Raw genomic sequence first — 27,279 nt, 5'->3', positions numbered from 1 at the left:
ACTTCTTCCGGGTCAAATAACAGGTGGGACAGGTGCGTGCTCGGAAACCACGGAACGTTATCTGGTTATCTATAATATTTCTATTCATGTTCTGTGAAAATTTAATGTATTCGTAGCATTTTCCACAAATGGCAACATTAACAAAGATGAACAGAATTTGTTCTTCAATTTGCAAATTATTGGTAAGTGTTTTTACAGTTTGTATTTTTCTCTGACCACTAGTAGCCGAGTAGACTCTTATAAACTATATATATATACTATAGTAGTTGTACTGTGACATTGATTCTAGTACAATGTATAATAGTCCCAGCTGAGTAGTAGGACATTATATCTAACTGTCTTAACCACAGAGAAGAAAATAAGATCTCAAAAGCAACGAAATGAAACAAAAATATAATGTTTGAGCAGTTACTAACAACAGAGACATATATACACATGTGTATATATGTCTCTGCTAACAACTAATCATCGCCCAAGACAGTGGGGGATGTAGTTCTAATAAACAAAAAATTCTGGGACGCCTTTCCAGATTATTTTTTTAAAAAGCCTCGAAAGACAGCATAAATATTTGGACTGGGGGATCTAGAAATTTTCATAAAGGGAGGAGGGGGCAGTGACTGCCCTTAAGGTGTAATACCACCATTGATTTTCCCCTATTAGTCTTTGTTAAATTTGCACTTTTCAAAAAAATCTGCAGAATTTATCTTTGTTTCAAATAAAGAAATACTTGGCATGAGTAAGTTTTATCCTGTCCAGTACTATAGAAAAAAATTCACATAACACATACATGTGATGGACTGTGAAACTCAGATCAGGAGATTTGGAAATTTTGGTCAGGAGATTAGGACTCAGATCAGGAGGGTTTTTATCGACATAAATTTTGTCGTAAATGTAACCATATGATGTAGAAATTGTGGTTTTTCTTCAAATTTCCATCAAATTGTAATATGTTTATAGTACCCTGATTGCCTCTCTATTTAAATAAAATAAAATATTAAGAAGAATCTGTTTCTTGTTTTGTTTTGTTTTGTTTTGTTTTTGATAAATGATTGTTCACTGCTTGCAAATCAATCATTATATTTATTTATCTTATCTGTATAGATTTTTGTTTGTCTCCATCTCCATATCATTGGTAAATGTACAGACAAATAAGAAAAAAATAAGCTCCACATGTTTATTTGCAGCATCATATATGAATTAAAAAAAATAACATACACTAACACTAGTACTGCATGGCTTTTAAGCATTATGAAAGTCATATTTGTAAAAAACTTAAAAAGACTTAAACAGTGTAAAATGTTTTGCTATTTCTTAGCTTACACAATAAAATCTAATATACACTAACATTTACTAATTTAAATTTGAAGGTTTAACTAATAATTAAACTAACTAGAACTTTTATGAGTTAAAATGTACATATTGTAAATTTTGCGTTTCTGTAAATGGGAAACAGATTTATAATATAAACTTCAATTTAATCCTTGAAAGGAGGTCTAGATTACTAAAATAATTTATCAATTTATATTTTTTTATTTGTCCCAAAACATTTAAATTCATTAAATCAACATCCTTTTATGATTATTTGATTAAAATATTACTCATTTATAGTCTTTTTACCATTAACATTTTTAAAAGCAAAATAACTGAAAACAGGATAAAACAAAGGGAAGTAACAAAAAAGTATTTCAATATTCCCAATACACATCGTTTTTATAACACAACGTTTTTATAACACAACGGCAGTTAGCCAGAGGTAAACATCGTTGATTACCAGTATGTTTGACACCCAAGCTGTCAAGTGAAGCCATATAATTATACATCTTCTATGATGTACAGGTAAAATTTAACACAGGTGTCAATTACACCCACAGTAGTAAGAAATGATCAAATATGGCGTCTGAAAATTTTCATTCATGAAATATTTCATACACGGGAGTTTTTTCTCCTAAACGGGAGGACGGGAGGAGACCCCTGAAAACGGGAGTTTTGTACTCCCGTCGGGAGGTTCACATGTATGCATAACATTTCATTGCATATATAAGAAAATAACCATCATTAGAAGTAAAACAATCAAATTTCTCCCCTTATTCTATATATCTGTGTACAAGGTTTAGTCACCATGTAACCTCAAGATTACAAAATATTCTATAGAAATCCCAAATAAAAAATAATGGTGTTTTGAAATACCCAAGACATATGTTTATGACACAGAAATTGTTTTACTGCAATAAAATTTAGGATAAATAACCTACAACTGTCAAATTCAAGGGAATATTTTTTTCAACCTACTTTTCGTATACAACCGGATGTGACGTACCATGATTTGGTGATATTACACCTTAAAGGTCTCCTGCTCCAGTCATGCTTCAGTGATTCCCTATTTAATCAACCAAATATTTTCCCTAGAAGAGGGGTCCCCTTGGATAGTGACAAATCTTACAAAACAAATCCTTGGATCAACCTATGAAAATAATTAAAACGCATGATTTGAAAAAATGTTTGATCACAGCTCTATAGTTTAAACAAATATCCTCTGCTTCCAGTAATTGCATTTCATGCAAAACCTTTTTTATTTAATAATTGATTGTGTGATTCATATATATAGGAACTATAGAATTGAAAGCAAGTTTAAACCATGTGTCAACCTCTTGTCAAACAAATCAATTTTAATATATATATTCTGTACAATTTATATATGGTACATGTCAACTCATACTATATATATGATATATATATAGATTAATATTGATAAAATATGAGACGAAGTAATTGGTTTTTATACAATCTGTAAAGCATTATCAATTTGAATAAAAATTAGAACACAAAAAAAAAGATTTAAACCTGTTCAAAAGACAATGCTTATATAATTTATTTTCATCTTAGCATGCTCAGTAATTTTGAAGACATTTTGTAATTAATTTTAATTATCCATAAATGAAAATGTCCTATTACATCTAGTCTTTTCCACCTACACCGGTATATACCATACCAGAATCCTAATATTAAGCATGTATACATTTATCACCAATTTATACATTTTCTCTTTGATCTTACTGCATAAAATTTTGTAAGATCATAGACAGGACTTGATACTTAAGAATAGTAGGCATTCTAATGCAACAACATTTGTAACGTTCATTTTGATTGGATAACGTCACTTATTTACATGGCATCAATTGAAAATTGATGCCATGGGACGTATGCGCAATCGCAGACGGCATATGACAGATCTTAAATACATGTTTTAACGTTGTTTTCTGTCAGTTGCATTAGAATGGAGATAACAATATTGTAGCTTCGACAGCATCAATTTGGGATTTGATGGTTGCAAATACCCGTTTACTGTCTTCGCTAACGCGTCGCCAGTAAACTTAATTTACGACCATCAAATCCCTAATTGATGCCGTCGGAGCTTAAAATACAATACAGTTATTTCCTAAATGACATCATGTACAATGTATATCAGTGCAGCAAAGTCGCACACTCAAGTCCATCAACATCATTTTATCAATGAAATGTACACAACTTCATTCAAACAACTGTCATTATATTTTGTACATGCAAAAGTAGTTTTACTTACTACATATATATCATTTAACTTCATATTCTCAATCAAAACAACATTTCAACTAAAACAAAATGCTGATAAAAAGAATAATGGCATTTTGTTTTTTGATACTGACTTCATCAGCTCGCCCTTAAGCTGACTTGCTCAACTCGTTTGATACTCTTGCTGATAAGTTAGTATCTAAAACAAATATGTCATAATAATATATGTATGCTGTATTTATATTGTAATATAGTCTTTATCATCAGAAAGATTCAATTCATGTACTTTTAAGTTTTCAACATGCGTTTGCTGGGGGTCAAAATTTTGAGAGGAGGGACTTTAGTCCCAAAAATGGTAGTAAAACTACCAAGAATATATAGAAATGATAAAATCTTAATGAAAATAATCACTTCATTGGTTGAATTTCCTTTGTTTTGGGCATTTTAAGCATTGATTCAATTCCATAGATGATGATACAGAATCTTTGAAGATTTTCGCTTCTAATGAATTTGTTTTGAAGTACCTTTCAAAAATTTGTTAATCTTAAATGAATGTTGTAAAAAAAGTGTACAATGTACATGTAGATCTTTCATTCTAATGCAATTATTTTGTATCAATGGTTCTGATTGGATGACAGTAAGCGTAAATTTCTCTATCTCCTTGCCTGTAATAAAGGTTGCCAACATTTTGAAATGCGGAATGTATTGACATGAAATTTCTACAATAATTAGCAAAAAAAACTCTTATTGCACCAGAAATCTTCTTTTTATCAAATTGTATTACATTCCAAAGGGGCCAAGAAGCCAGAAAAAGCCAAGTGTTTACGTTTGAGACCGGAAGCATACATATCGTACCTAGTTTATGGACATAAGAAGATAACATCTTTTCGCGGAATTTTCTTTAATGAAAATTTTACACTAAAAAAATAATTGAAATTGAAAAATGTACTTCTTTTGCATTAGAAAGGAGATAACTGTATTGAATTTGAATCTTTAGGGACGTCCATCAGTAGTTTTACTGTCTCAAATAATAGTTTACCTGTTTCCGCCATGCGTTGCCAGGTAAACTAAATTTGCAACAGTAAAACTACCGATGGACACCTGCAAAGCTTCAAATACAATTAAGTGAACTCTTAATTGTTTTCAGTATCTGCATCTAGCATATCACAATACCAAGCTCATTGCCTCAATAATATGTCATTATATATGCATTTGGTGAGACCAAACATTATATCTTTTATTTATATGTTGATTACAGTTAAAGCAACCAAAGATACTTGAAGGGAGTAGGACATTACAGAGAGGATTGAGGACTACCCCTGTAGCCAATCAGAATCCTCAGGGGCAGGAACAGGTAAGATACATTAATACATTCTTTTTATTCCACATGTGGTGTCAATAATTGAAAAAAATAATTATATATGTAATATATTTGGTTTATATGAAACCCAGTTTTTTCCGATGGAGTTTATTCTTTTCAATCTTCTGTTTTCAATGAAGTGTTTTATGACTGTTGTTTGTATATTCATTGTTTTAAGCTAAGATCATCTGGTTATAACAAGTTTGTGATCAACTATTCCAATCATTTTACATCTGTTTTCTCAGTTCTTCTGTCTGTCATCTAATATTCTTTGAATTCGTTACCATATTGGGTTTTAAAAGAGATTTTATTTCAAAATGGGGCTTAATTGGTTATTCAACAGTTTCATATGATAAATACACATGTAGAAACCATAAGTAAAGCTTAATATGGGAAACATGTGAAAAGGTTATTTGAAGATAGATTGTGTTATCAAAGCTTCAAGTTCTGTAAAAATGTATTATAGAAACTTCAAATTTTAAAAGATTATACACACATGACACATGCATGTTTTTTTTACAATCCTAAATTAAGGTAAAATCCATTGAGGGCTTTTTGGTTCTTAGGTTAAACTTATTCATCTGTTTAGACTTTTACATATATACATGTACTTCAATTTCACAATCATTTACTGTAACAACAATGTTTAATAGTTTAAGAAAATTTTACAATTTCAGTGTTGCATTCTGATGATTTTAACATTGCACAAGATCTTATTAATCTCTTACTGTTTGTTTATGTTATGACATCAAATCTATTTGGAGGTGGATTAATTGATGATTGACTATCTGAGTCTTAAAGTATAGTCATCAACAAACTACCATGTAAGGAACATTAATATAAAGACAGCCTCTGGCGTTAGTTACAAAAAGTGATACTGTTTCTATAAAAGATGTAGATTTACGTGAGATGAAAAGAGCCAGTGCATGTTGAATTTGTACTAATATTTTGAATGTATATAAAATACAAAGATGATAGTAATTTACTTGAAATGTATTTTGATTGACTTTCCATATTCACTTGATTTTCTGAATATCAATATGTCATATTATTCTAATGTCTTTGTTTATTTTCATTCTTTCTAAGCAGGGTAATGGTACTCAATCTGTAAGTGAATTTTCAGTGGAATTTAAAAATAAAAAAGGCAACTGTACAATTATTACAAAATTTAGATTTTATATCAGATGAAATATGAACATAATTTGGATTATCTGAATTTTTTTCCATTTTCTTTTTCGGTACCACTAGGCTTTTTCAAACAGCCCTACACTATACAGGATAACCGACCAAACACAGTTACCAAAGGAAACTAAACCATTGGTAACTGTATTCATCTGGTTGTCCTGTTTAGTGTGGAGCTGTTTGAAAAAGCCAGTAATGGTACTGAAGCAAAATTAAGAATATTGCAAAATTATAGATCTTTGGCGCCTTCCATATTCATATAAACACAATTACTTATGACTTCTTATCTTCTATATGGCTCATTCTTTGTCATGTTGTCTGGAATCAAATGCAATAAATCTGTTGTGGAACATTTTTAGTGTGGAAACGCAAATAAAAAACAGATAAGTCCTTTACCATTCTACACCAAGCATTGGATAGCGTTAAAAAACAAAAGTTGTACAATTGCCTTTAGTTGGCTAGTCAAATTTTGTGGGGAATCTGAAGTAAATAAATATTTTTCTTCAGCATTTTAAACAGCAATTACTGCATTTAGCATTACTGAAACATAATAAGAAATGATTTAAATTCATAAATAAATGTACTGGTTTGTTCCATTATTTTAATATTTATTTAAAATTTATAATGTGACAAAAACATTTCTTATCACAACATTATTCAAAGCTCTATGCAATGTGAGTTTGCTTAATATGTAAGGTAAAAAAAAAATACATAATTTTTTTTTAGATTGAAAGTATTGCATACTGAAACCATTTCAACTTCAAAATGTATAAATGCAGTAACCACTGCATCAGTTTATTACAGTTTAACCAATTTAATTGATAAAAATTAAACACTTGAACAGCTTGTCCAAGGTTTGATCGAATAATACAAAATACATTTTTACATGTATCATAAAAAACACCTTAATATATTTTGCTTCATATAACAATATTTTAACATGTGTATGAAAATATGAAAAAATATATTTGCTTTTTGCCAATCAAAGGTCAATTCTTAGTGAAAGTTACACATAGCATGGTGAATGTCAAACTGTAAAGGGGGGAAAGTCATACTGGCACAAGTTATGTGTAATCAACAGCTGTATATTGCACACACTGCGTCATTACTTTCTTAAATGCTTGTTCATGTATATGCATTGAAGAATCATTTTTTTGAGTACATTTTTGAATTGATATTGTGAAACTTGGTCTGTTTTCAGCAATATTATTGATGGATGGTACCCATGTCTTGTAATCATCTCCATTCTGGTTCAACCTTGAACCTTCAAATTTTCAAGAATCCATGATTTTATTTGCATGAAGCACATTTCATTATGCATGCTTCACTGTTGTACAGCCCATCTTGTAACTCAATTTAGAATCATAAATCTGTAAAATTTCATAATAAAGCTAGTTTAATACATGATTTAAGCTAGTTTCTTTCCCTTTTTAGGAAGTAGTAATATTGGATTCAGCTTTTTTAACCTCCAAAGTGGCGGGAGATATTATTATTTTATAATCTAATGTTTTATTCATATGTAACATTATTAATCAACGCTAAAATGAATCAAATTATTAAAAAATTACTTCATGTACTTATCTAAACCATGGCGACGTAGTTGGAACCCTGGTACCTTTGCCTCTCTGTATTGTGTAAAAAATCATGTTTTTAGTTGACACTTCTGCAGTAATACAAAACAATGATGAGAAATTTCAGAGAGAAAAAAAATCACTGTTATTTCAGTATACCAACATTTCCTCATTCATTGTCATTACATGTGTTGAAATTGAACGCATTGAAAGACATTAAATTCTGCTATAAACACGAATTAGTTCACAGCAAGGAAGATAACTTGCTTCGTACTATTGCTCATAATCATAATTCCAAAGAATAATTCCATGCTTTATAAACAATGTGCAATGTGATATTTATTATATCACATTCCAACCTTATAAGATTGATAGAATTATTTTACCTGTTATAGATATATACATTTGAATAGATATTAAGAAGATTTTAGAGTCGGCCTGAAATTTGATATTTCCCTGAAAGAAAATGTAATGAAATTGTATTATATAATGGATCAGTGTTTTCTTATCAAAGTTTTTGACCTGTTTCATATGTTACTTTCAATAGAATCTATAAACATAACAATTTTTCATAAAATACATAGATATAGGAAGATGTGGTGTGAGTGCCAATGAGACAACTCTCCATCCAAATAACAATTTATAAAAGTAAACCATTATAGGTCAATGTATGGCCTTCAACACAGAGCCTTGGCTCACACCGAACAACAAGCTATAAAGGGCCCCAAATGGAGCATGTTTGACTTTTATATTTCAGTCCTGGAAACATATTATTGCAAAAGCAAAAGATTTTTTAATTGTTACCTTCTGAGGTGAATGTACGCATTTAAGAACACTGAGCCTTGGCTCAAACCGAACAACAAGCTATAAATGGCCCCAAAATTACTAGTGTAAAACCATTCAAACGGGAAACCAACGGTCTAGTCTATATAAAAAACGAGAAACGAGAAACACGTATAAATTACATAAACAAACGACAACTACTGTACATAAGATTCCTGACATTAAGGACAGGTGTAAAGATTTGCAGCGAGATTAAACGTTTTAATGGTACCAAACCTTCTCTTTTTCTGAAACAATAGTATAACATCACAACATAGAAAAACACACGATAAAATATCAATGTTTATGTTCAAAATGGTTAATTATATTAAGTTATAACACTACATAAATCACAATTGTAATTTTGTTTGTCTGTGACATAAAGTTTGAGTGTGAGAGAGTGAATAAGCTTGATATTATTATCAATATAAAAATGTACAAATCTTAAATCGCATGCTTCATTGCTTATTTTTAGACCTGAAATTAACAGGAATACACAATTTTAAACATAAGTTGTATATCTCCTGGGAATTACAGTTCATCCAGTCGAGTTCTTTATTTCTTTTCTTTCCATATTTTACTTTTTTTGTTTTACAGAATTGGGTGATGCTTGCCTGTGTTATTTCATTTGTCTTGTCTTTCCTTCTTCTCTATGCCTACTATACTTCTATGAAATACTTTTAAGCTGACAACACCTTTCATATTCACATCTTGGTGAAAGAAAGAAATATCAGTTGCACAAATTCTTTTGCATTTTCATGGCAAACATCTGAATTTTTATAAGTAAATTTCAGTAGAAAATGTGCATCTGATTTTAATTTATAAATAACTAAATTGTTTTACGCTGCTTAATATTAATAAAAAACATACAAGTTTTGCACATTTTTTTGCAGATGCACGAAGAGATACAGCTGACATGTCCTAAAATGTCAATGTACACTGAAACCTGTTATCAAGACACTTTCTATATTTCTTTGTTAGCTGCAGAACTGTAGCTCTTATATCGTCCCCAAATAGTAAAAAAATACCTTAAGGACCTAAGAGCTACAATTCTACAGCTATTTCTTTAAGTGCAATATCAGAAAAGTTCTCTTGTTTGAAATTTTAAAAAGTTAAACAAAAAATCACTGAAATTCTAAAATTTAATTGTTCTGAATTTATCATGGTTCATTTAAAGAGGGTTTCACTGTACTGTTATTGTTAAATATGCATCTTTTTATTTTCCATGTGACCTCTGTGGTTGCTGCTGATTATTATTATTAAAGTCTCTACAAGAAAAGGTAAGGAAGTTCCCATGTTACATTGTACAGAGCATGAAGACTCCTATGCTCATAATCTTTTAAATACATAGGCCAAGTAAAAAATATCTTTGGTAGCTAGTGACTTCAAAGTTGAAGGTAAATATGAAAGGGTTTTTCCTGAAAAATTTGTTTTTGATAAATGTTTCACATGTTTTAATTGGTTTTAGAAAATAAGTGTTAATAAAGTGTACAAAGAATAGGTCACTCGGAATAGCGATGTTTTTTTACTTGGCCTTATTTAATAGTTACGGCACCAATGTCATTTATTCAATATTAATAGATGCTTTTTCAAAGGATTTATGTTCAGACAGCATATGTTATATACTTACTAATTATTGTTTTTCTTTCAACAATTTTTTTTCTCTTACTGTTTTAGTATTCTCAGGCATAAAACAACATTTGATTTAAACCATACTAAAAAATTAGATGAATAGGATACAAATGGCAAGACAAAAACCAAACATAATATTTTTCTTTTAAGTCTCACCATTTCCCCTTTTTGATTCTGATCAATTGTAAATAGTCTTTAATGAATTTGACCAATATAGTTTCCTGTCAGGTGGATTTCTTTTACCTAAGGATAAAAACTAATAGTTACAAATATTTTATCTTCCCTATATTGCCTTTGCAGCACTGGCACACTTTCATTTGATATTTCTTATTAAATGGCTATCAATGATTTCTAAATGGAACTTGGATGGTTCTTCATTCAGTGTAGCATCCAACCTAGGTTAGGTCACCCTATGATGTAGCATCCAATCTAGGTTAGGTCACCCTATGATGTAGCATCCAATCTAGGTTAGGTCACCCTATGATGTAGCATCCAATCTAGGTTAGGTCACCCTATGATGGAGCATCCAATCTAGGTTAGGTCACCCTATGATGGAGCATCCAATCTAGGTTAGGTCACCCTATGATGGAGCATCCAATCTAGGTTAGGTCACCCTATGATGGAGCATCCAATCTAGGTTAGGTCACCCTATGATGTAGCATCCGATCTAGGTTAGGTCACCCTATGATGGAGCATACGATCTCGGTTAGGTCAACCTATGATGGAGCATCCAATCTAGGTTAGGTCACCCTATGATGGAGCATACGATCTAGGTTAGGTCACCCTATGATGGAGCATCCGATCTAGGTTAGGTCACCCTATGATGGAGCATCCGATCTAGGTTAGGTCACCCTATGATGGAGCATCCGATCTAGGTTAGGTCACCCTATGATGGAGCATCCATTCTAGGTTAGGTCACCCTATGATGGAGCATCCGATCTAGGTTAGGTCACCCTATGATGGAGCATCCGATCTAGGTTAGGTCACCCTATGATGGAGCATACGATCTAGGTTAGGTCACCCTATGATGGAGCATCCAATCTAGGTTAGGTCACCCTATGATGGATAGATACAGGAAGTTGTGGTGTGAGTACCAATGAGACAACTCTCCATCCAAATAACAATTTTAAAAAAAGGAAACCATTATAGGTCAATGTACGGCCTTCAACACAGAGCCTTGGCTCACACCGAACAACAAGCTATAAAGGGCCCCAAATGGAGCATGTTTGAGTTTTATATTTCAGTCCTGGAAACAAAAGCAAAAGATTTTTTAATTGTTAACTTCTGTGGTGAATGTATGCATTTGAGAATACTGACTGATTTTTTTTTTATTCCTAATAATAAATAAAATGAAATTGGTGTCATAAATACTAATAAACAAAGATAAGTCCCGTTATGATTGTCCCACAGTATCTGCTTTGAAATATTCAGTATAGTCAGGTATGATATAGCACAAATACTTACTAATACACATGTACTGTGAATTCAGAAATTTTAAAATATTTTTTATTATTGCAAATGATTCTGATGATTAAGATTTTGCTAAATTAAACTTTTTTAAATTTGACAGAATTTTTGTATTTAGCTCTACCCTAAATAGCATTAAGTAATCTAAATTTTTTCGTCCATTGTTCATAGATTGTGATAATAAATGGATGCAAACATTTCTGAATTTATATTAATTTTAATAATTCTTTCATGATGAATTGGATAAATATACCTTTTAAGATTTCTGCATTTCAATTACATACGTCAAAAAGCACATACTTATTAGAAATTTTAAAATATTTTTTATTATTGCAAATGATTCTGATGTTATGGATTTTGCTAAATTAAACTTTTTTAAATTTGACAGAATTTTTGTATTTAGCTTTACCCTATATAGCATTAAGTAATCTAAATTTTTTCGTACATTGTTCATAGATTGTGATAATAAATGGATGCAAACATTTCTGAATTTATATTAATTTTAAGATTTCTGCATTTCAATTAGATACACCAAAAAGCACATACTTATTATATGGCAAGATATATATTGTCTTCAGTGATATGAGCGAGGAAATAAGAGGGGTTTGAAAATGTTTCAGAAAATTGCTGATGTGCAAGTTTCAATTGTGGGCAAGCACTGAGAAAATAAACATGTCTTTTAAATAATTTGTATTTATGATTATTTAATTGAAAGAGGTTGAAATGGATAAATATTTAACCAGGTCTAGAAACAAACAATTTTAAGTTGAAGGTACATTTATAGGAAAAGAAGTCACTACATGTTATTATATCTCTTTTGGTTGCATGAGGTAAAATATTTTATTTATAAACATTTAAAAGTCCTTTAATATTTGATTGAAAAGAAATGCTGATATAATTGGTGGTTTTCTCCTGTAGAATAATAATTGTTAGTCTTTAAATTTACACAATTACTATCAATATATGATATCATAAATACATATAGCTTGTGACAAAAAAGGTTAAACTTTGTTCAAAGTATATCAGAGAGTGGGATGTGGTTAAACCTTATTTACCATAAAAGTCTTTTTCCTTTTGTCTAATCTCTTTGATATTTTCTAGATAAGGTTGTTTAATTCATGTGTATCTTATAGTTGGTAGATGTTAGAATGCAACTTGCTGGGATTATTTGCTTTTCCTACTTCCTATCTACTTACAATTCCTGTTTGTGATTATCTAAATGAACTTATTGTATACACACTTGATCACCAGCTATCACTCTGGCAGATTCAGTAATATATGTGTTCCTTATTGCCATTGAAAACAATTGTAGTTGCTATCCTGTACACCAAGTTTTTGTCTTCTGTTCTGACTGCCATTGCAGTACAATGGATTTTGTAATTGTGTATCTCAGATTTTGATCTGTGTTACCTATTGCATCTACCATAACAATTTCTGGAAATAGGGGGTCATATATATCATTCTGAATAAAATGACTATTCGTGATTTCAAAATCTAATGTATTTGGATTATATTTTTAAATGATTAACCATCTTTTTACACTTAAAGATCACAATTGGCATTAAAGTCCTATAGACAGTGGATGTTTGATCAAATACATATGCTATTACATTATTTAAAGTTTGGTTTTATGAATGATAAAAATTATTAACTATCAGTCCTATAAAAAGATATTTTTCCACTTAAAGATCAGTAATTCTGGATATTTTAATAGAATATATTTGAAAAGTCCATCAAATCAGACAAGTTCTTCAAAGAGGGAATTTTTTAAACTCAGATGAAAATGTTTTAACTACTTCGGACCTATGAGAAGATTCTAGTTTATAGAGTATTTTATGATGCTAGAATAGTACATATTTTATTAATTGGCCCGGTTTCTAAATGCATTTGTATAAGCCTATTGATGAGTTTTAATTTCCACCTAGTTAAGGTCAATGTCTTCAAGAATAAAACTTTAGCCATTAATTCCAGATGTTCATGAGTGTAAGATTAGACAAAAAATTACAGAAAATATTAAAAATTCTCCTAATTTCCATAATTGGTATAAATTTTTTCAGCAATATGAAGAACAACAAAGGAGAAATAAAGAAGCTGAATTTACTGAACTTGTCCGAGATTTTTTAAACCCCGGAGAATTCTACAAGGCATGTGTAGGACTTGGAATAGATTACTTTACTGGAGTGCCTGATTCACTGCTGAAAGGTTAAAAATAAAAAATTCTTTGCAATTTAAAAAATTTAAACATCTAGCTACAAATTGATTTATACTTTATGATTATACAAAAAAAATGGTCATTTCTGCATGGACTAGTCATTTGTCAATTTCGATTTATGATCAAAATTAATGCTTATATCTTTTGATACATTAAGAAAGTCTTTTACAGCAAGATAGTACAACAACTTGAACAAGTGAACTATATTGTTGAAGGCCGTACAGTGACTTATAGTTGATTATTTCTGTGTCATTTGTTCTTTTGTGAAGAGTTGTCTCATTGGCAATCACACCAAATCTTTTTTATATATAAAAATCAGTTATATCTTTAATTTTATTAACAAGACAATATGCATATTTCAATAAACCTCAGACACATGAAAGTATATTCAGATTTAATTTAAAACCAATGGACAGTACATTGTATTGATCTCATGATTTCTGACAAGACAAACAATCTGTTTGTAACAGCTAACATCATGGTACATCATTTAACAAGTATTAATGTGAATATAAAATTACTAATTATTTCTGATTATTGGCTATTTAAAAATATAAGTATAAAAGTATGTGACTAAATCATATATCATGCCATCAATGAAGAAATGACAATAGGTATAGATTTATAATATATGTATTGGTCACAGATGTACAAATTAGATAAAGATGACGATCGTTGTCAGCATGTAAACTGTAGAACATAATTCATTATATAATACTTATCATTAATTTTAATATTGTTAGATTTCATTAAAGTGTCAGAGTTAGAACAAAGACTCCTACATTTTTATACCTCTGATATACATATCGGTGGCATTAAGTATTACCCTTTGTCCTTCAGCTCGCCCGCATCTAACGTGCGACTCCTTGATGAAAATTTCACCCATGTAAAAAAAAATTACCGAAGGTATAGTTGGCCGCCTCAATCTTTCTGTCCGTCCCGTTTTTTGTTTCCGTACACTGTAACTCAAGTTTTCTTCATCCAAATTTTATGAATTCATACACAAAGCTAAGAACCAAAACTTGCAGACTGTTTAGCAGTGAGCCTCTTACTGTTTTAGAGTTATGCCCATTTATAGCTTGGAATTTGCAAAAGTGTTTGTTTCCATACCCCTTACTTTATATGTTTTTCTCATATTAAATTTAATAAACACACAATACAAAGAACCAAAACACACAGAGTTCAAATTTGGACAGTAATTCTCAAACTATTCTAGAGTCATGCCCCTTTATAAATTGAAAATTTTCATTTTTTTTCCATTTCTGCACAGACTTGAGTCTACCTCGTCTAAATTTATAAAACTCCTACACAATGCTAAGAACCACAAGTTATTTATTTTACAGATTTTTGTGCCTATGTGACAGCCAATGCACCAGAAGGGAAACATCTGATAGCAGCTAATGAAGGCAATGCTGTTGCCTTGGCGTCAGGTTATCACCTAGCAACAGGAAAACATTCAATGGTTTATCTACAGGTATATGTTAAGAATATGAAAGTTTATAGATATAAGAAGATGTGGTATGAGTGCCAATGAGACAACTCTCTATCCAAGCCACAATTTGTAAAAGTAAACCATTAAAGGTGAAAGTACAGTCTTTAACATGGAGCCTTGGGTCACACCGAACAGCAAAAGGGCCCCAAAAATGACTAATGTAAAACTATTCAAACAGGAAAACCAATGTACATAAAAAAACAAGAAACTACATCAGCAAATGGCAACTGCTGAACATCAGATTCCAGACTTAGGTCAGGTGCTAACAAATTCAGCTGGTTAAAACGTTTTGATAGGTACCAGCCTTACCATTATCTATAACAATATATCTTTATTTACCAAAGTCATAACAACTATAGGCATACAACATATAAACTACACAAAGTATACATAGATAGCAGAAGGTAATGTGTCTAACAACAGTCTAGATTTCCCCTTACAAATTTTCAGTATGAAATTATCTTCACATTTTATGAAAACATATGTGTTAGGACAAGATTAATAAGAGGATATTTTGCAATGAAGGTTAGAATAGTGTCAGTGAGCTAATTGTAGCATAGGATTCTGTTGATTATATGAGAAGACTACAGTGCTTAACATTAAACCTTCTAAAAGTAGTCTATTTCCTAAAACCCTAGAGGACTAACATTTGGGAATAGTCTTATAATGTATGATTTTACATTCTAATGCTATGAGACATGTAACACCATTTTTCATTAAATATTTGCTGTCTCTGTCTTCATTCAGTGCTGTTAGTTTAATTGTGTTTTCTACAGTTAAATTCTAAATTGACTTTGGAAAGTCTTTAAATATGGTACTGTTATTCCTTAATCGAAGTTTTCATTTCATTAACAGTAACTGGGCTTTATCCACTGAATTGTTCATATTATCTACCTAATACATGTTATATCTCATTCTGTTTATGATATACTTTTGTAATTATATAATTTAGAACTCAGGACTAGGTAACATAGTTAATCCAATCATGTCTCTGACGTCACAGTCTGTATACAGTATACCTATGTTATTGTTTATTGGTTGGCGAGGAGAACCAGGAAAACGAGATGAGCCACAGCATTCAACACAAGGACAATCAACTCCAGGTCTTTTAGGTATGTATTCTAATCTGTAACATTATCTTTTAGTGACTTTCTGTATTATTGTTAATTTGTTATTGAATCAAATCTAGTGTCTGTAATAGCTGATGTATATGAATGATATTTAGTAATGCTTATTTGAAAATCAAGATGGCCAGCATGTTTAATTTTACACAAATTTGCTCTTTTGCTGTGTGTGACAAAATCTACACATGACAAGTTTTTGTAACATTTGATTTATGACTTCACTTGTTCTTGATTTATTATGAAGTTGTTATAGCTAATACCAAATTAATGTCTCGTCGTTTACCCGTACCACTCTTTAACACAGAAATGATAATTCTGCCTTGAGTTGCTGTGTCATAAGCATAAACCCAATCCTCAATTTCTAAAGGACACATTTCTGTAGTTTGTAATAAACTGTAAGTGTGATGAGAAGTATACTAATATATACAAAGACTAAGTACTAAACTATTATTTATTCAAGAATCTAAAAGTATATGCATTTATTTACAATATGGCAACTGGGGACTTATACAACTGCAATTAAAGACCAATAATGTATAATGTTCTATCTCCATATGCAAAGGGAGATAACTCTAGCTAAATCTTGAAACTTGGAATTGAGATAATTTTTCATAGATTGACTAAAAATTTTGTATCAAAATAGCCAAATACAGATGCTTGCAGCTGTAGCCCCAAGTTGAAATAATGAGAAGGATAAAAATCAATCCACTCCTTGCTGTCAGTACAAATTTAAATTCAAAGTAGAGGTCATTTGAATTTGAGCTTGTCTAAGTACATCTGGAGAGGTATGAATATATTTGGTATAACAATCTGAGGACCATCGTCCCAAAGTTTGAACAAGATGATCTTCCAGTCGTGCTTTGTGTGCAGTGGATGCAGCACCACTTCTGAATAAATGGCCATTATACTTTTCGCTGGATAATCCTAATTTGTCTAATGTACATTTTACATATGAGAAATGAAAAAATTTCTTCACGATGGATCACCTTTATTAGTTATAAAAAAGGACTCAGAATTGCTAAAAATACTCATTCTGAGTCTATAGTATTTTTAAAGTACAACTACAGGACATATATCTGTAGAGTTTTTGAACAAAGGAATAGTAATACCATACCTAAAAGTCTTTCTTGATGTGCACAAAAATAATTGCGTAGCAATAAAGCTTAGAATGGGATGTGCACTGTGACTCAGACCGTGTGCAAAGATAATTAACTACCCAATAGAGTGAGATGACAAGTTTATAATAAACTCCAATTATAATAAATATAATTTTGATTTGAGGTTTTGAATGAGGTTTGTTTTGATATTTTTGGTTAGATTAATATATATTATGGCAAAAGACAAATTTCAATGATTTTGCGGGAATATATGGAATAATCCACTAAGAAAACATAACAAGAACCTGATGTGTAAAATCAATGTGAAAAGATATTATTCCTAAAAAAAAACTATACTAATCTTTTTACAGTGGTTTGTGTCTTGATTTTCTTTTGAAAAAATTGTAGATCTTTTATTTTTTCAAACCACTAATTGTCAGCAGAATAGTTATTTGAACATACATAATATAAGATTTTATTTAGTAGTAAACATCAGAGTTGTTTTCTTAAAGATCATCTCTCATTTAAAATAAACATGGAAAACATGCTTGTGCACATTAAAATAAAAATAATCATAGTATTTAAACTCATAACAAAACATTTTCAGACAATAACTTCATAAGTTAACCACTGAAATATCTACACAACTATTTATTTTTCCATCTTTCACTATTAAGATATTAGTCTAGCATATGTTAAATTATTTTTCAGCTGCACTAGGTATACCATTCCAGCCTTTACCAGATTATCAGGAGGGAGCTGAACAGGTCTGTTTATTATCTTCATCCATGGTTTTGTGTTTCCTATAGACTCAACTTTTTAGCTAGCATTGATAGTCCGCATAGGAGGGTGGACATTCATATTTAAATTATTTGTTCCTTGCCTAAATACAGTTTAAAATTTTCACCTCAAGAAGCTTAACTTAGAAACTATGTAATTATCTAAAAGCTGCTTGGAAACTCAACACACAAAATTATAAGTTAATATGTTGCACACACGTATGTGTTATTATATGTTATCTCTGCATTATTTGATTTATTTAATTGTTCCCTGTATTCTGTCATATATGTATATACCATGTATTTTGCTAAAGCTATGTTGTTGTAAATGCAATAAAGATTCATTAATTCATTCACCTGGCCTCTTCTGAATGTCAGTAAAATACTTTTTGTGTTATACTTAATGTTTATCCACAAAATTCCTATTTCATTATGATATATGTATTTGGGTTGGACAAACAATTTTCATCAAAAGAGATAAAAAGAAAAAAATAATAGAATAGTGAAATAAGGTTATTAATATTTTAGAAAAAATGGGATTTTTTATTGAAAACAGGAAACTGCCAAAAACACTAAGTATTGTGAACAGCATATATCTATTCCAATACAGAATAATTTGAAGGTTTGTGTTTTTTGTAGGCTTTGCTGACAGCCAAACATTATATGAAGAGCGCCAATGCACCATATGCCTTACTTGTTAAGAGACAAATATTTTCTCCATACAAACTTCCTAAGACAGGAGAACCACAGTGAGTATATAGGTTGTGCACATGGATTATTTAGTTAGCTTGCATCAACTCTTTGAGGGATCCGTAGCTGGCCTGTTGCAAGGCAAAATTTCTGTCCCTATCCAATACACCCATATTTTGCAGTGGCAGTCAAAATTTCCCCGACGATCATCTTGAATGGCCTCTTTTATTACTAGACCTACCTATTTTTTTTATTGTAAACATGTTCTCGTCCTTAACATGCATGAAATATTTGCCACTGGATGTAAAGCAACCAACAATCAATCAATCAAATCAAAAATATTCTCTGAAAGCTTTAGGCCATGTAAGACATCCAGGTTATGAAAAACATCTATTAGAAAACAACTAGGCAAATTGAAAACAACATAGGCCATAATGATGTTAATAAAAGAGCGCTACATTGACGACCCATTGGTGACCTTCTGCTGTTGTCTGCTCTATTGTTGGGTTGTTGACTCTTTGACACATTCCCCATTTCCATTCTCAATTTTATTTTAAGATATTGAAAACATATTTTATGATTAAAACTCCCTATTACAGTTTTCTATGCAATGCATGCAGCTTATTTGTTTAAGGATAGGGATGGATTGAGTACAGTATAGTTTTAATTTTGTCTATTATTTTAATTTCAGATTTCCATTAAATAGAGAAGGTGCATTAAAAGTTCTAATAGATTGTTTAGGAAATAAGGATGTTGTTATAAGCACAACTGGTATGACATCTAGAGAGTTATTTGAATACAGGTAAGTAACAATATTGTGGATGATATATGTGTAAAGTTTAGATTTTCGGTGCTGAAGAAGGGGAGGGTATGATACTGATTCACACATGTGAGTCATCTCTCAAACCACATTATAAACACTATAGCAAATTCATTTCCAATCGGCCTAGAATGATTTTCAGAGAAAGTGTTCCAGCAATTTTAATATTGTTATAGTCTGCTGAAGCTTGTTTGAAGATAATTTCTGTAGGTTTTTTTTTTTAAAGATTTGTAATAGAGCATTACAAGGTTAGGCAAATTTATTACTCCACATATAAAAATAAGCATCTATTTTTTAAAGAGTTCAAAAATGAGTCCTGGTTGTCAAGTTTTTTTATGACTCATTTACATAGACAATAAAATGGCCTTTAAACAGCTCTGTTTTTTTCATGTTCTATTATTTGACAGGACAGAACTTTAATATTGAAAATGCTCCATTTTGACAATAGCTACACATGCTACTGTAAGACTATTTTTAGTAACAATTGATTGATTATTTTATATTTTTAATAGCTGTTTATTTATGTCATTGGGTAGCTGTTTCCATATATCCATAATGATTCTGTCTGGGTTTTTTTTTAGGGTGACTAAGGACATGGGTCATGAGAAAGATTTCCTGACAGTAGGTTCTATGGGTCATGCCTCTTCAATAGCCTTGGGAATAGCTCTACAGAAACCAAGAAGACAGGTAAAAGGATAAAAAATAAATTACATAGGCATAGTTCTACATTACAGTTAATATTCAGAAACCAAAATAAATTTAGTGTATGTGTGATGTCAAAATGAATGAATGTTTATTTGTCTCTGCCAAAGAAACTTCTGTTAGGCAGAACAATATACGTTCAGATGCGTTCACAAATTCAGCAGACCCATACAACACTGTGCTATATTATCCGAGATTAAGTAAATTATCTCCCTTTTGAGTTATTAATAATATATTTTATTTTTACCATTTACCTACTTGAAACATTATTGAGTATGTATAACACTAACTTTTCTGAATTAGATCCAATAATAATCATGTTTTTGTCTGTGCACAATCTCAAGAAGTCTTTCTCATATTACATTCATATTATTTTATTTTCAAAAGGTGTTCTGCTTGGATGGTGATGGTGCAGCCATTATGCATTTAGGATCCATGGCATCTATAGGTCAGAATGGACCAGCCAATCTAAAACATGTGATTATAAATAATGGAGCACATGATTCAGTAGGAGGACAACCATCAGATGCAAAGAACCATGATACATTCTCATTTGTTAAAATTGCTGAAGGGTGTGGTTATAAACAGGTAGGATATAGCTAATGATGTGTCCATTCATTCTGCCACTCTGTCTATTGGATTAAATTTCCTCACTTCAGATAGTTAAATTTTCAGATTTTAGAACTAAGAGTCTTGCACAGAATTTGTAATAACTTCATGCAGAGTTGAAAAATGCCATACCTAATTTGATGCAGTTACTGAAAAGGACATTTCCTAATTCACAAGTTATTGTTATTACATCACCGTGAAAAAAGATTTTTCAATGAAGTTATTTAAGCCGATTGAATTGAGGTAAAAAGGTGTATCTCATTCCTAAAAATCAATTTTAGATTGTTCTAGAGGAATGTAAATCTATTATTGTCGAGCCTGCAACTTTTGTTGCAGAAAGCTCAACATAGGGATAGTGATCCGGCGGCGGCGTTAGCTAACTTCTTAAAAGGTTTATATTTTAGAAGGTGAAAGACCTGGATGCTTCATACTTTGTATATAGATGCCTCATGTTACGAAGTTTCCGTCAGTCAGATGTCCAATGTCCTTGACCTCATTTTCATGGTTCAGTGACCACTTGAAAAAAAAGTTCAGAATTTTTGTAATGTTGAATTCTCTCTTATTATAAGGTCCTCATGCCCGTTAGACAGTTTTCACTTGACCTCGACCTCATTTCATCGATCAGTGAACAAGGTTAAGTTTTGGTGGTCAAGTCCATATCTCAGATACTATAAGCAATAGGGCTAGTATATTTGGTGTATGGAAGGACTGGAAGGTGTACATGTCCAACTGGCAGGTGTCATCTGACCTTGACCTCATTTTCATGGTTCAGTGGTTATAGTTAAGTTTTTGTGTTTTGGTCTGTTTTTCTCATACTTTATGCAATAGGTCTACTAAATTTGTTGTATGGAATGATTGTAAGGTGTACATGTCTAGCGGGCAGATGTCATCTGACGTTGACCTCATTTTCATGGTTCAGTGGTCAAGTTAAGTTTTAAGTTTTGGTCTTTTTATCTAATATTTGCCAAAGGTCAACTATATTTGGTGTATGGAAATATATTATGATCTTTATGTCAGTCCCGCAGGTTTTATTTGACCATGACCTCAATTGCACGGTTCATTGCACAATGTTAAGTTTTTGTGTTTTGGTCTATTTTTCTTCAACTATAAGTAGTAGGTCAACTATATTTGTTGTATGGAAGCTTTGTTAGCTGTACATGTCTGCCTGGCATGGTTCATCTGATCTTGACCTCATTTTCATGGTTCATTGGTCTTTGTTTAGCTATCTTGGTTAATGTTAAGTTTATGTGACAGTTGTAATAAAGCTTTATACTTAGGACTATCAACATAATATCAATGATTAGTAAAGAGGGTGAGACATTTCAGTGTGTGCACTCTTGTTACTGTAAATTTAGAAATTATTGTGTGCATTTGTTATTGCAATTTTGTCATTTTAGACTTAGATGCAATTTTAATTTTTACGATTTTGTGAAAAATCCTGTTTAATTCATATAAATTATTTCAAAATCTGAGTTTAAATTATTGCATTTACAACTCTGTCGCATTTTTTCGCAATAATAAAAACCTTGCATTAATTTCAGAATTTACAGTATAACTAATAATGAAAGTTTAAGAAAAACAACATTTACCAACTGTGATAGTAATATTTATTAATAAACAGAATTAAATGTTTCATCTATTTTAGGCCTTTTCAGCCACAACAGAAGAAGAGATAAAAACTGCTATAGCAGCAATGAGATCAATGGACGGACCCTTGTTGTTAGAGATTAAAGCAGAGAAAGGACATAGAAAACAATTAGGCAGACCTACTAGGACTCCATTACAAAATAAAGAAGATTTTATGCACTTCTTAGCTATAGGATAAACAATAAGTTCTTTCAAAACACTTTTCTTAGTATTTTATATGAATTTGCAATTTGAAGGGATTAAATTATCAAAGAGGGGGTATTCTTTTTTTTAGAAATGTTTTATGATTCTTTTTATTGTATTCATATAATATTATCATTTTGTTCTTGGTTTAGAACAGGAGGTAAACAGTATTTTTTTGTCATTTTACATTGGGTAATCATATAGCATTAAATGTTTCAATTTTAGATTAGACCACCAATGATACATAAGGTTTTTTTTTTAATGCTGCTTGTCTAAGATTGATTTCAATGCTAAAGTAACCATTCTGCTGTCATTGCTCAATTCAACTTAATTTGGTATTGTTACAATTTTTACAACAATCTGAATGTTTTAAGTTTTTTGTTCGTATACATTTGTACTTATAAATATAATTTTTGCAGTTGACATTATTTTTTTTAAGAAGTAGATATTTCTGATGAAACATAATATTTAAGGCCAGAAAAAAGTCAAACAAAATACGTGTAACATGAAATATCAAAATATATTACAGGAAGTTTTTTTATCAGTGAAAGAGTTATAAGATTATTGATCAATGTTATATACAGCAGCTGTTTTATTTAAGAATTGTATGATTTTTTAAAACAATATTTGGATAAAAATGCTTTGAAAATTTACAATGTGTGCTCAATCAAAGCTTTGGTAGCTCTATAAAATTAAAATTATAAAGAGAAGCATTAAATTTTTCCTTTAATTAGAATTATCTTGGTCATGCTGAATGAAAAACCTAATCTCTCAATATCGTCCAAAGTATTTCAAGATGTTGAAATTTAGAAAATAAGATATACCAGTGCTCACCAGTATTCTATGTGATAGTTATCAAATATGATGTATATTGATAGAAATTTTACATGTCTGTAACTCTGAAACCTAATCAAGACATAACTTTCTCTGTATCTTCACAAACTGTGACAAAATAATGTCTCATAGGGCTCTCCATACATGCCATAAAAGATCTGTTTCTGAATAGTTTAAAAAAATATATAATGTAATTGTAACCTAGTTTCATTTTCAACAAATTCATTTTTGAGTGTCAAAATGTGTAACATTTATTTAAAAGTGCAATCAAAATTCATTATGCACAACTTTTTTCTTTTTTGGTTTTCTTTTTACTATTCATATATTTTTTTATTAATAATGAATGAATTAAACATTCTTTATTTATACTTTTGTATATTTGCTGATCTCTATTGTTATTATTCCTATCAAATTTCCATCATGGATCCTCTATCATTTACATTGAATTTTTTTAAGAATCTCTAAAAATAAAAAGTAATCTCTTGTTCAAACTTGTATGAATGGTGTGAAGCTGTATATTTGAAGCTTTTAGATAGAAAGGTCTCATTGATTAAAAGTGAATTTAAACTACTGATTTTCTTGTATTCATATCTACTTATTATTTTGATTTTTAAAAAGGGACAAAAATTTGAGTTTAATTATTGCAATTTCAAACAAATCTGCATACCGGTCTATATTTCAGAATAGGAGTTCTTATTATAGCCATGCTCACCCACCAGTCCCATTATTCGCATTAATAAAAACCTTGCAATAATTTCTTAGTATAGAGTACACTCCCTTTGAAAGATGACTTTATCTTCCAGTTTTATCATATCAACTTATGCATGCAAATATCATTTCATCTCAAATTGAATAAGGTCATAAGTATACCATTTATAAATGTAGACGAAAAGTTAAGATTTTATTCACCTTGTCCATGAAGTTTTTGACCATAATTCAATATTTTTGATTATCCCTCATTATATACATTTGTTCATTGGTTTTTTTTTTGTTGTAAAATGTACATTTTATATACATTTGTACACATATACATATTGTGGAATACAACATCAAAACAAGCTTTTTAGCAATAAATATTTTTGAAGCATTCTTTTTAACTGTATTTTCCAAAGAACTGAAATCCATGTTGTTTTGTAGTTAACTGATTATGCTCAAGAATTAAAAAAAAGTATGATTGTGCTCAAAAATTGAAAAAAAGTATGATTATGCTCAAGAATTAAAAAAAGGGGGTGTGTATAATGTTCAAGAATGAGCGAAAGTTAGTGTGTGTAATACATTTACATCTTTGTGTGATATCTTTTTATTAATATGGCAACTTGATAATTAATATTGCCGTTTGTTATTTGAAAGCATTGGATGCTAGCAATATTTTTCTATCTTGAGCAAGAAGCAGGATATGAAAAATTATCACAAATAAAGATCAAATGAAAAATGCATATGATAGCAAAAAAGACGCTTTGCACAGAAATTTTGTTTGACCCTGGTATACAGATTTGTATCTTGACAATTGTTTTATTCACCTTTCTTAATCAGGGAATGTCTTTTGTTAATATCATCATCACTTCAAAAAAAGGTAAAAACAAAAGGATCGCTTCCTTGTAAGGTAATTAAATTCATAGCATATTTAAAAAAAAAAATGTATACTTACATTTATGGTATAGATGTGATATGTTTGACAATTTCTGTAAACATTGTGGGAATTAGTTGGTAATAAATGTTCATACTTGTAGTTGAGGCAGATTTAATTGATTCTCATGAGATTTTACCAAAGTGGAGTGACATATTTTTTTGCCATTTTTGAGATTCCTGAAATGGAATAATGTGGTGACATTCATTTGAATTGTTATTAAATGGAGGTAACATTTATATACATATAATTCGATTGTGTTTGTGTGTAGGTTGTGCGGAACAGAAATCAGTATGTGCCATATGTTTAATTATGTAGCCAGGTTTTTTCATAATGAACTAAAGACTTTTAGAAAATGTCTTTTATTCAAAAGTAGTATAGCTAAGAACGAACTTCAAGAAAAAAATCAATCTTGTTACATGTATGCTTGTCTTGTAATGAACACAATTGAATCAGTGGCTAGTTAAAAAGGTTAATATTTACAACTTACTTAATTATATTTTGTTTATTTGATTGTTAATATATGTTAGAAGATTAGATATTTAGATTTACTTAAAGAGTGTATTTTATTTTGTTTATTTAGATATTTAAGTGTTGAATTATTTATAAAAAGAAGTTCTAATCTGAATAACGGTTTACATTTATATGAAGTCTGATTTTTATAATATTTATGTTCTACTTGAATGAAAGTGAATATTAGTATGGATTAAGATAGAATAGATATTCCAAATGTCACTGCATGTTAAAAAGTCACCATGAGAAAAAATACCAACACAAAATAATGTTTCATTGTTACCATGGTCATTTGTGCACAGGACGTTTGCGATTTTTTACCTGTAAAACTATAGGACATTTGCGCTTTAAATTTTGAATCACTTGTATTAAATTGACCAGACATTTGCGAAATGTCCGCTTTTTATATTTGTCATTATAACGACAAATGATGCAGAATCCTTCCATACCTACTTTAATGAACAGGTCTACTCACTCATTCTGCTAATTTTCTTTTCTTTTTGAAGAGCATCATTTCACAACAGTCGGTGAATTACATTAAGATTTGTTTATTTATGAACAGGCACCGCAGAATTGAGAAACATGATTATTTATTTGAAATATGGGCGAAATACCATTCAGAACAGATAACAAGAGCTGATTTTTTTCAGTCCTTGGGCTTCAGATATCAAGCAGAAACTGACCTGTTATGACTGTACATGTTTTCATGTCTTTAGAATGTTTTCTTTTACTAGTTTTAGCTATATATATAAACTTTTTAACATATATCTGTGTGCTAAGAAATGTGCCATGCAATGATTTTTAAACTTTTAACCCTGCCAGGTATTAACCTGCCGGTCCCAAGCCCAGATAAAAGAGGAGGATAGTCATAAAAACCAAATATTGCAAAAGCGCAAATGTCCTATGTTAAAAGTGCAAATGTCCATTTTTAAAAAGAGCAAATGTCCTATGATTTGAAGAGCAAGTGTCCAAAAATAAAAGCACAAATGTCCTAAGAAAAAGCGCAAATGTCTCGCGCTGGGTCATTTATGCAATGTGAAAACAAAAATCTGAATTCTCTGACTATTGATAAATTTTGATATTGTCTAAACAGGTTTTGGATCCTGTTAGGTTTCTATATTTTTACCATGTTTTGGCCAAATAAGTTCCATATTAACCTTACACATTTGACTCATGTTTTGTTGTTATTTTCAAGTTTAAACATGTTTTATTAATAATCACCTGTCACATAAAACCTACATTGTCCAGAGAAGCAATACCACATTATTACAAAATCTCATTTGCGTAGGGTAATTATGCTCATGTTTTAACTTCAATATTTCAATACATAATTATTTCATTTAAATAAAAGTAAATGTATTAATTGT

At 30.4% G+C, this 27,279-nt stretch overlaps 1 protein-coding gene across 6 annotated transcripts; it reads left to right on the top strand.

Moving 5' to 3' along the window:
* The first annotated feature begins 34 nt into the window (after positions 1–34).
* LOC143082637 (phosphonopyruvate decarboxylase-like) lies at positions 35–27,279 on the top strand. 6 transcript variants are annotated; one of them, XM_076258427.1, is made up of 13 exons: positions 35–182; positions 4,808–4,903; positions 5,999–6,016; positions 9,750–9,764; positions 13,641–13,785; positions 15,139–15,269; positions 16,240–16,399; positions 18,220–18,275; positions 18,927–19,036; positions 19,669–19,779; positions 20,379–20,484; positions 20,887–21,087; positions 22,754–27,279. In XM_076258427.1, the coding sequence occupies exons 1-13, from the start codon at positions 129–131 to the stop codon at positions 22,931–22,933; spliced, it is 1,383 nt and encodes a 460-aa protein (XP_076114542.1). In that variant the 5' UTR covers positions 35–128; the 3' UTR covers positions 22,934–27,279. The 6 variants fall into 6 exon arrangements, with proteins under 6 accessions (XP_076114542.1, XP_076114541.1, XP_076114545.1 ...); XM_076258426.1 differs by having other exon boundaries at positions 5,996–6,016; XM_076258430.1 differs by lacking the exon at positions 5,999–6,016.

This window comes from Mytilus galloprovincialis, chromosome 7, assembly GCF_965363235.1.
Source record: "Mytilus galloprovincialis chromosome 7, xbMytGall1.hap1.1, whole genome shotgun sequence".
Lineage (NCBI taxonomy): Eukaryota > Metazoa > Mollusca > Bivalvia > Mytilida > Mytilidae > Mytilus > Mytilus galloprovincialis.
Note: the sequence above shows the minus strand (reverse complement) of the source record. Positions and strands in the feature narration are given on the sequence as shown.

Excerpts from the sequence above, each read along its gene's own strand:
- LOC143082637 (XM_076258426.1), top strand. The coding sequence starts at position 129 with ATGGCAACATTAACAAAGATGAACAGAATTTGTTCTTCAATTTGCAAA. Across the intron at positions 4,904-5,995 it reads ATCCTCAGGGGCAGGAACAG|CAGGGTAATGGTACTCAATC; the intron begins GTAAGATACATT and ends ATTCTTTCTAAG. Across the intron at positions 19,037-19,668 it reads CCTAAGACAGGAGAACCACA|ATTTCCATTAAATAGAGAAG; the intron begins GTGAGTATATAG and ends TTTTAATTTCAG.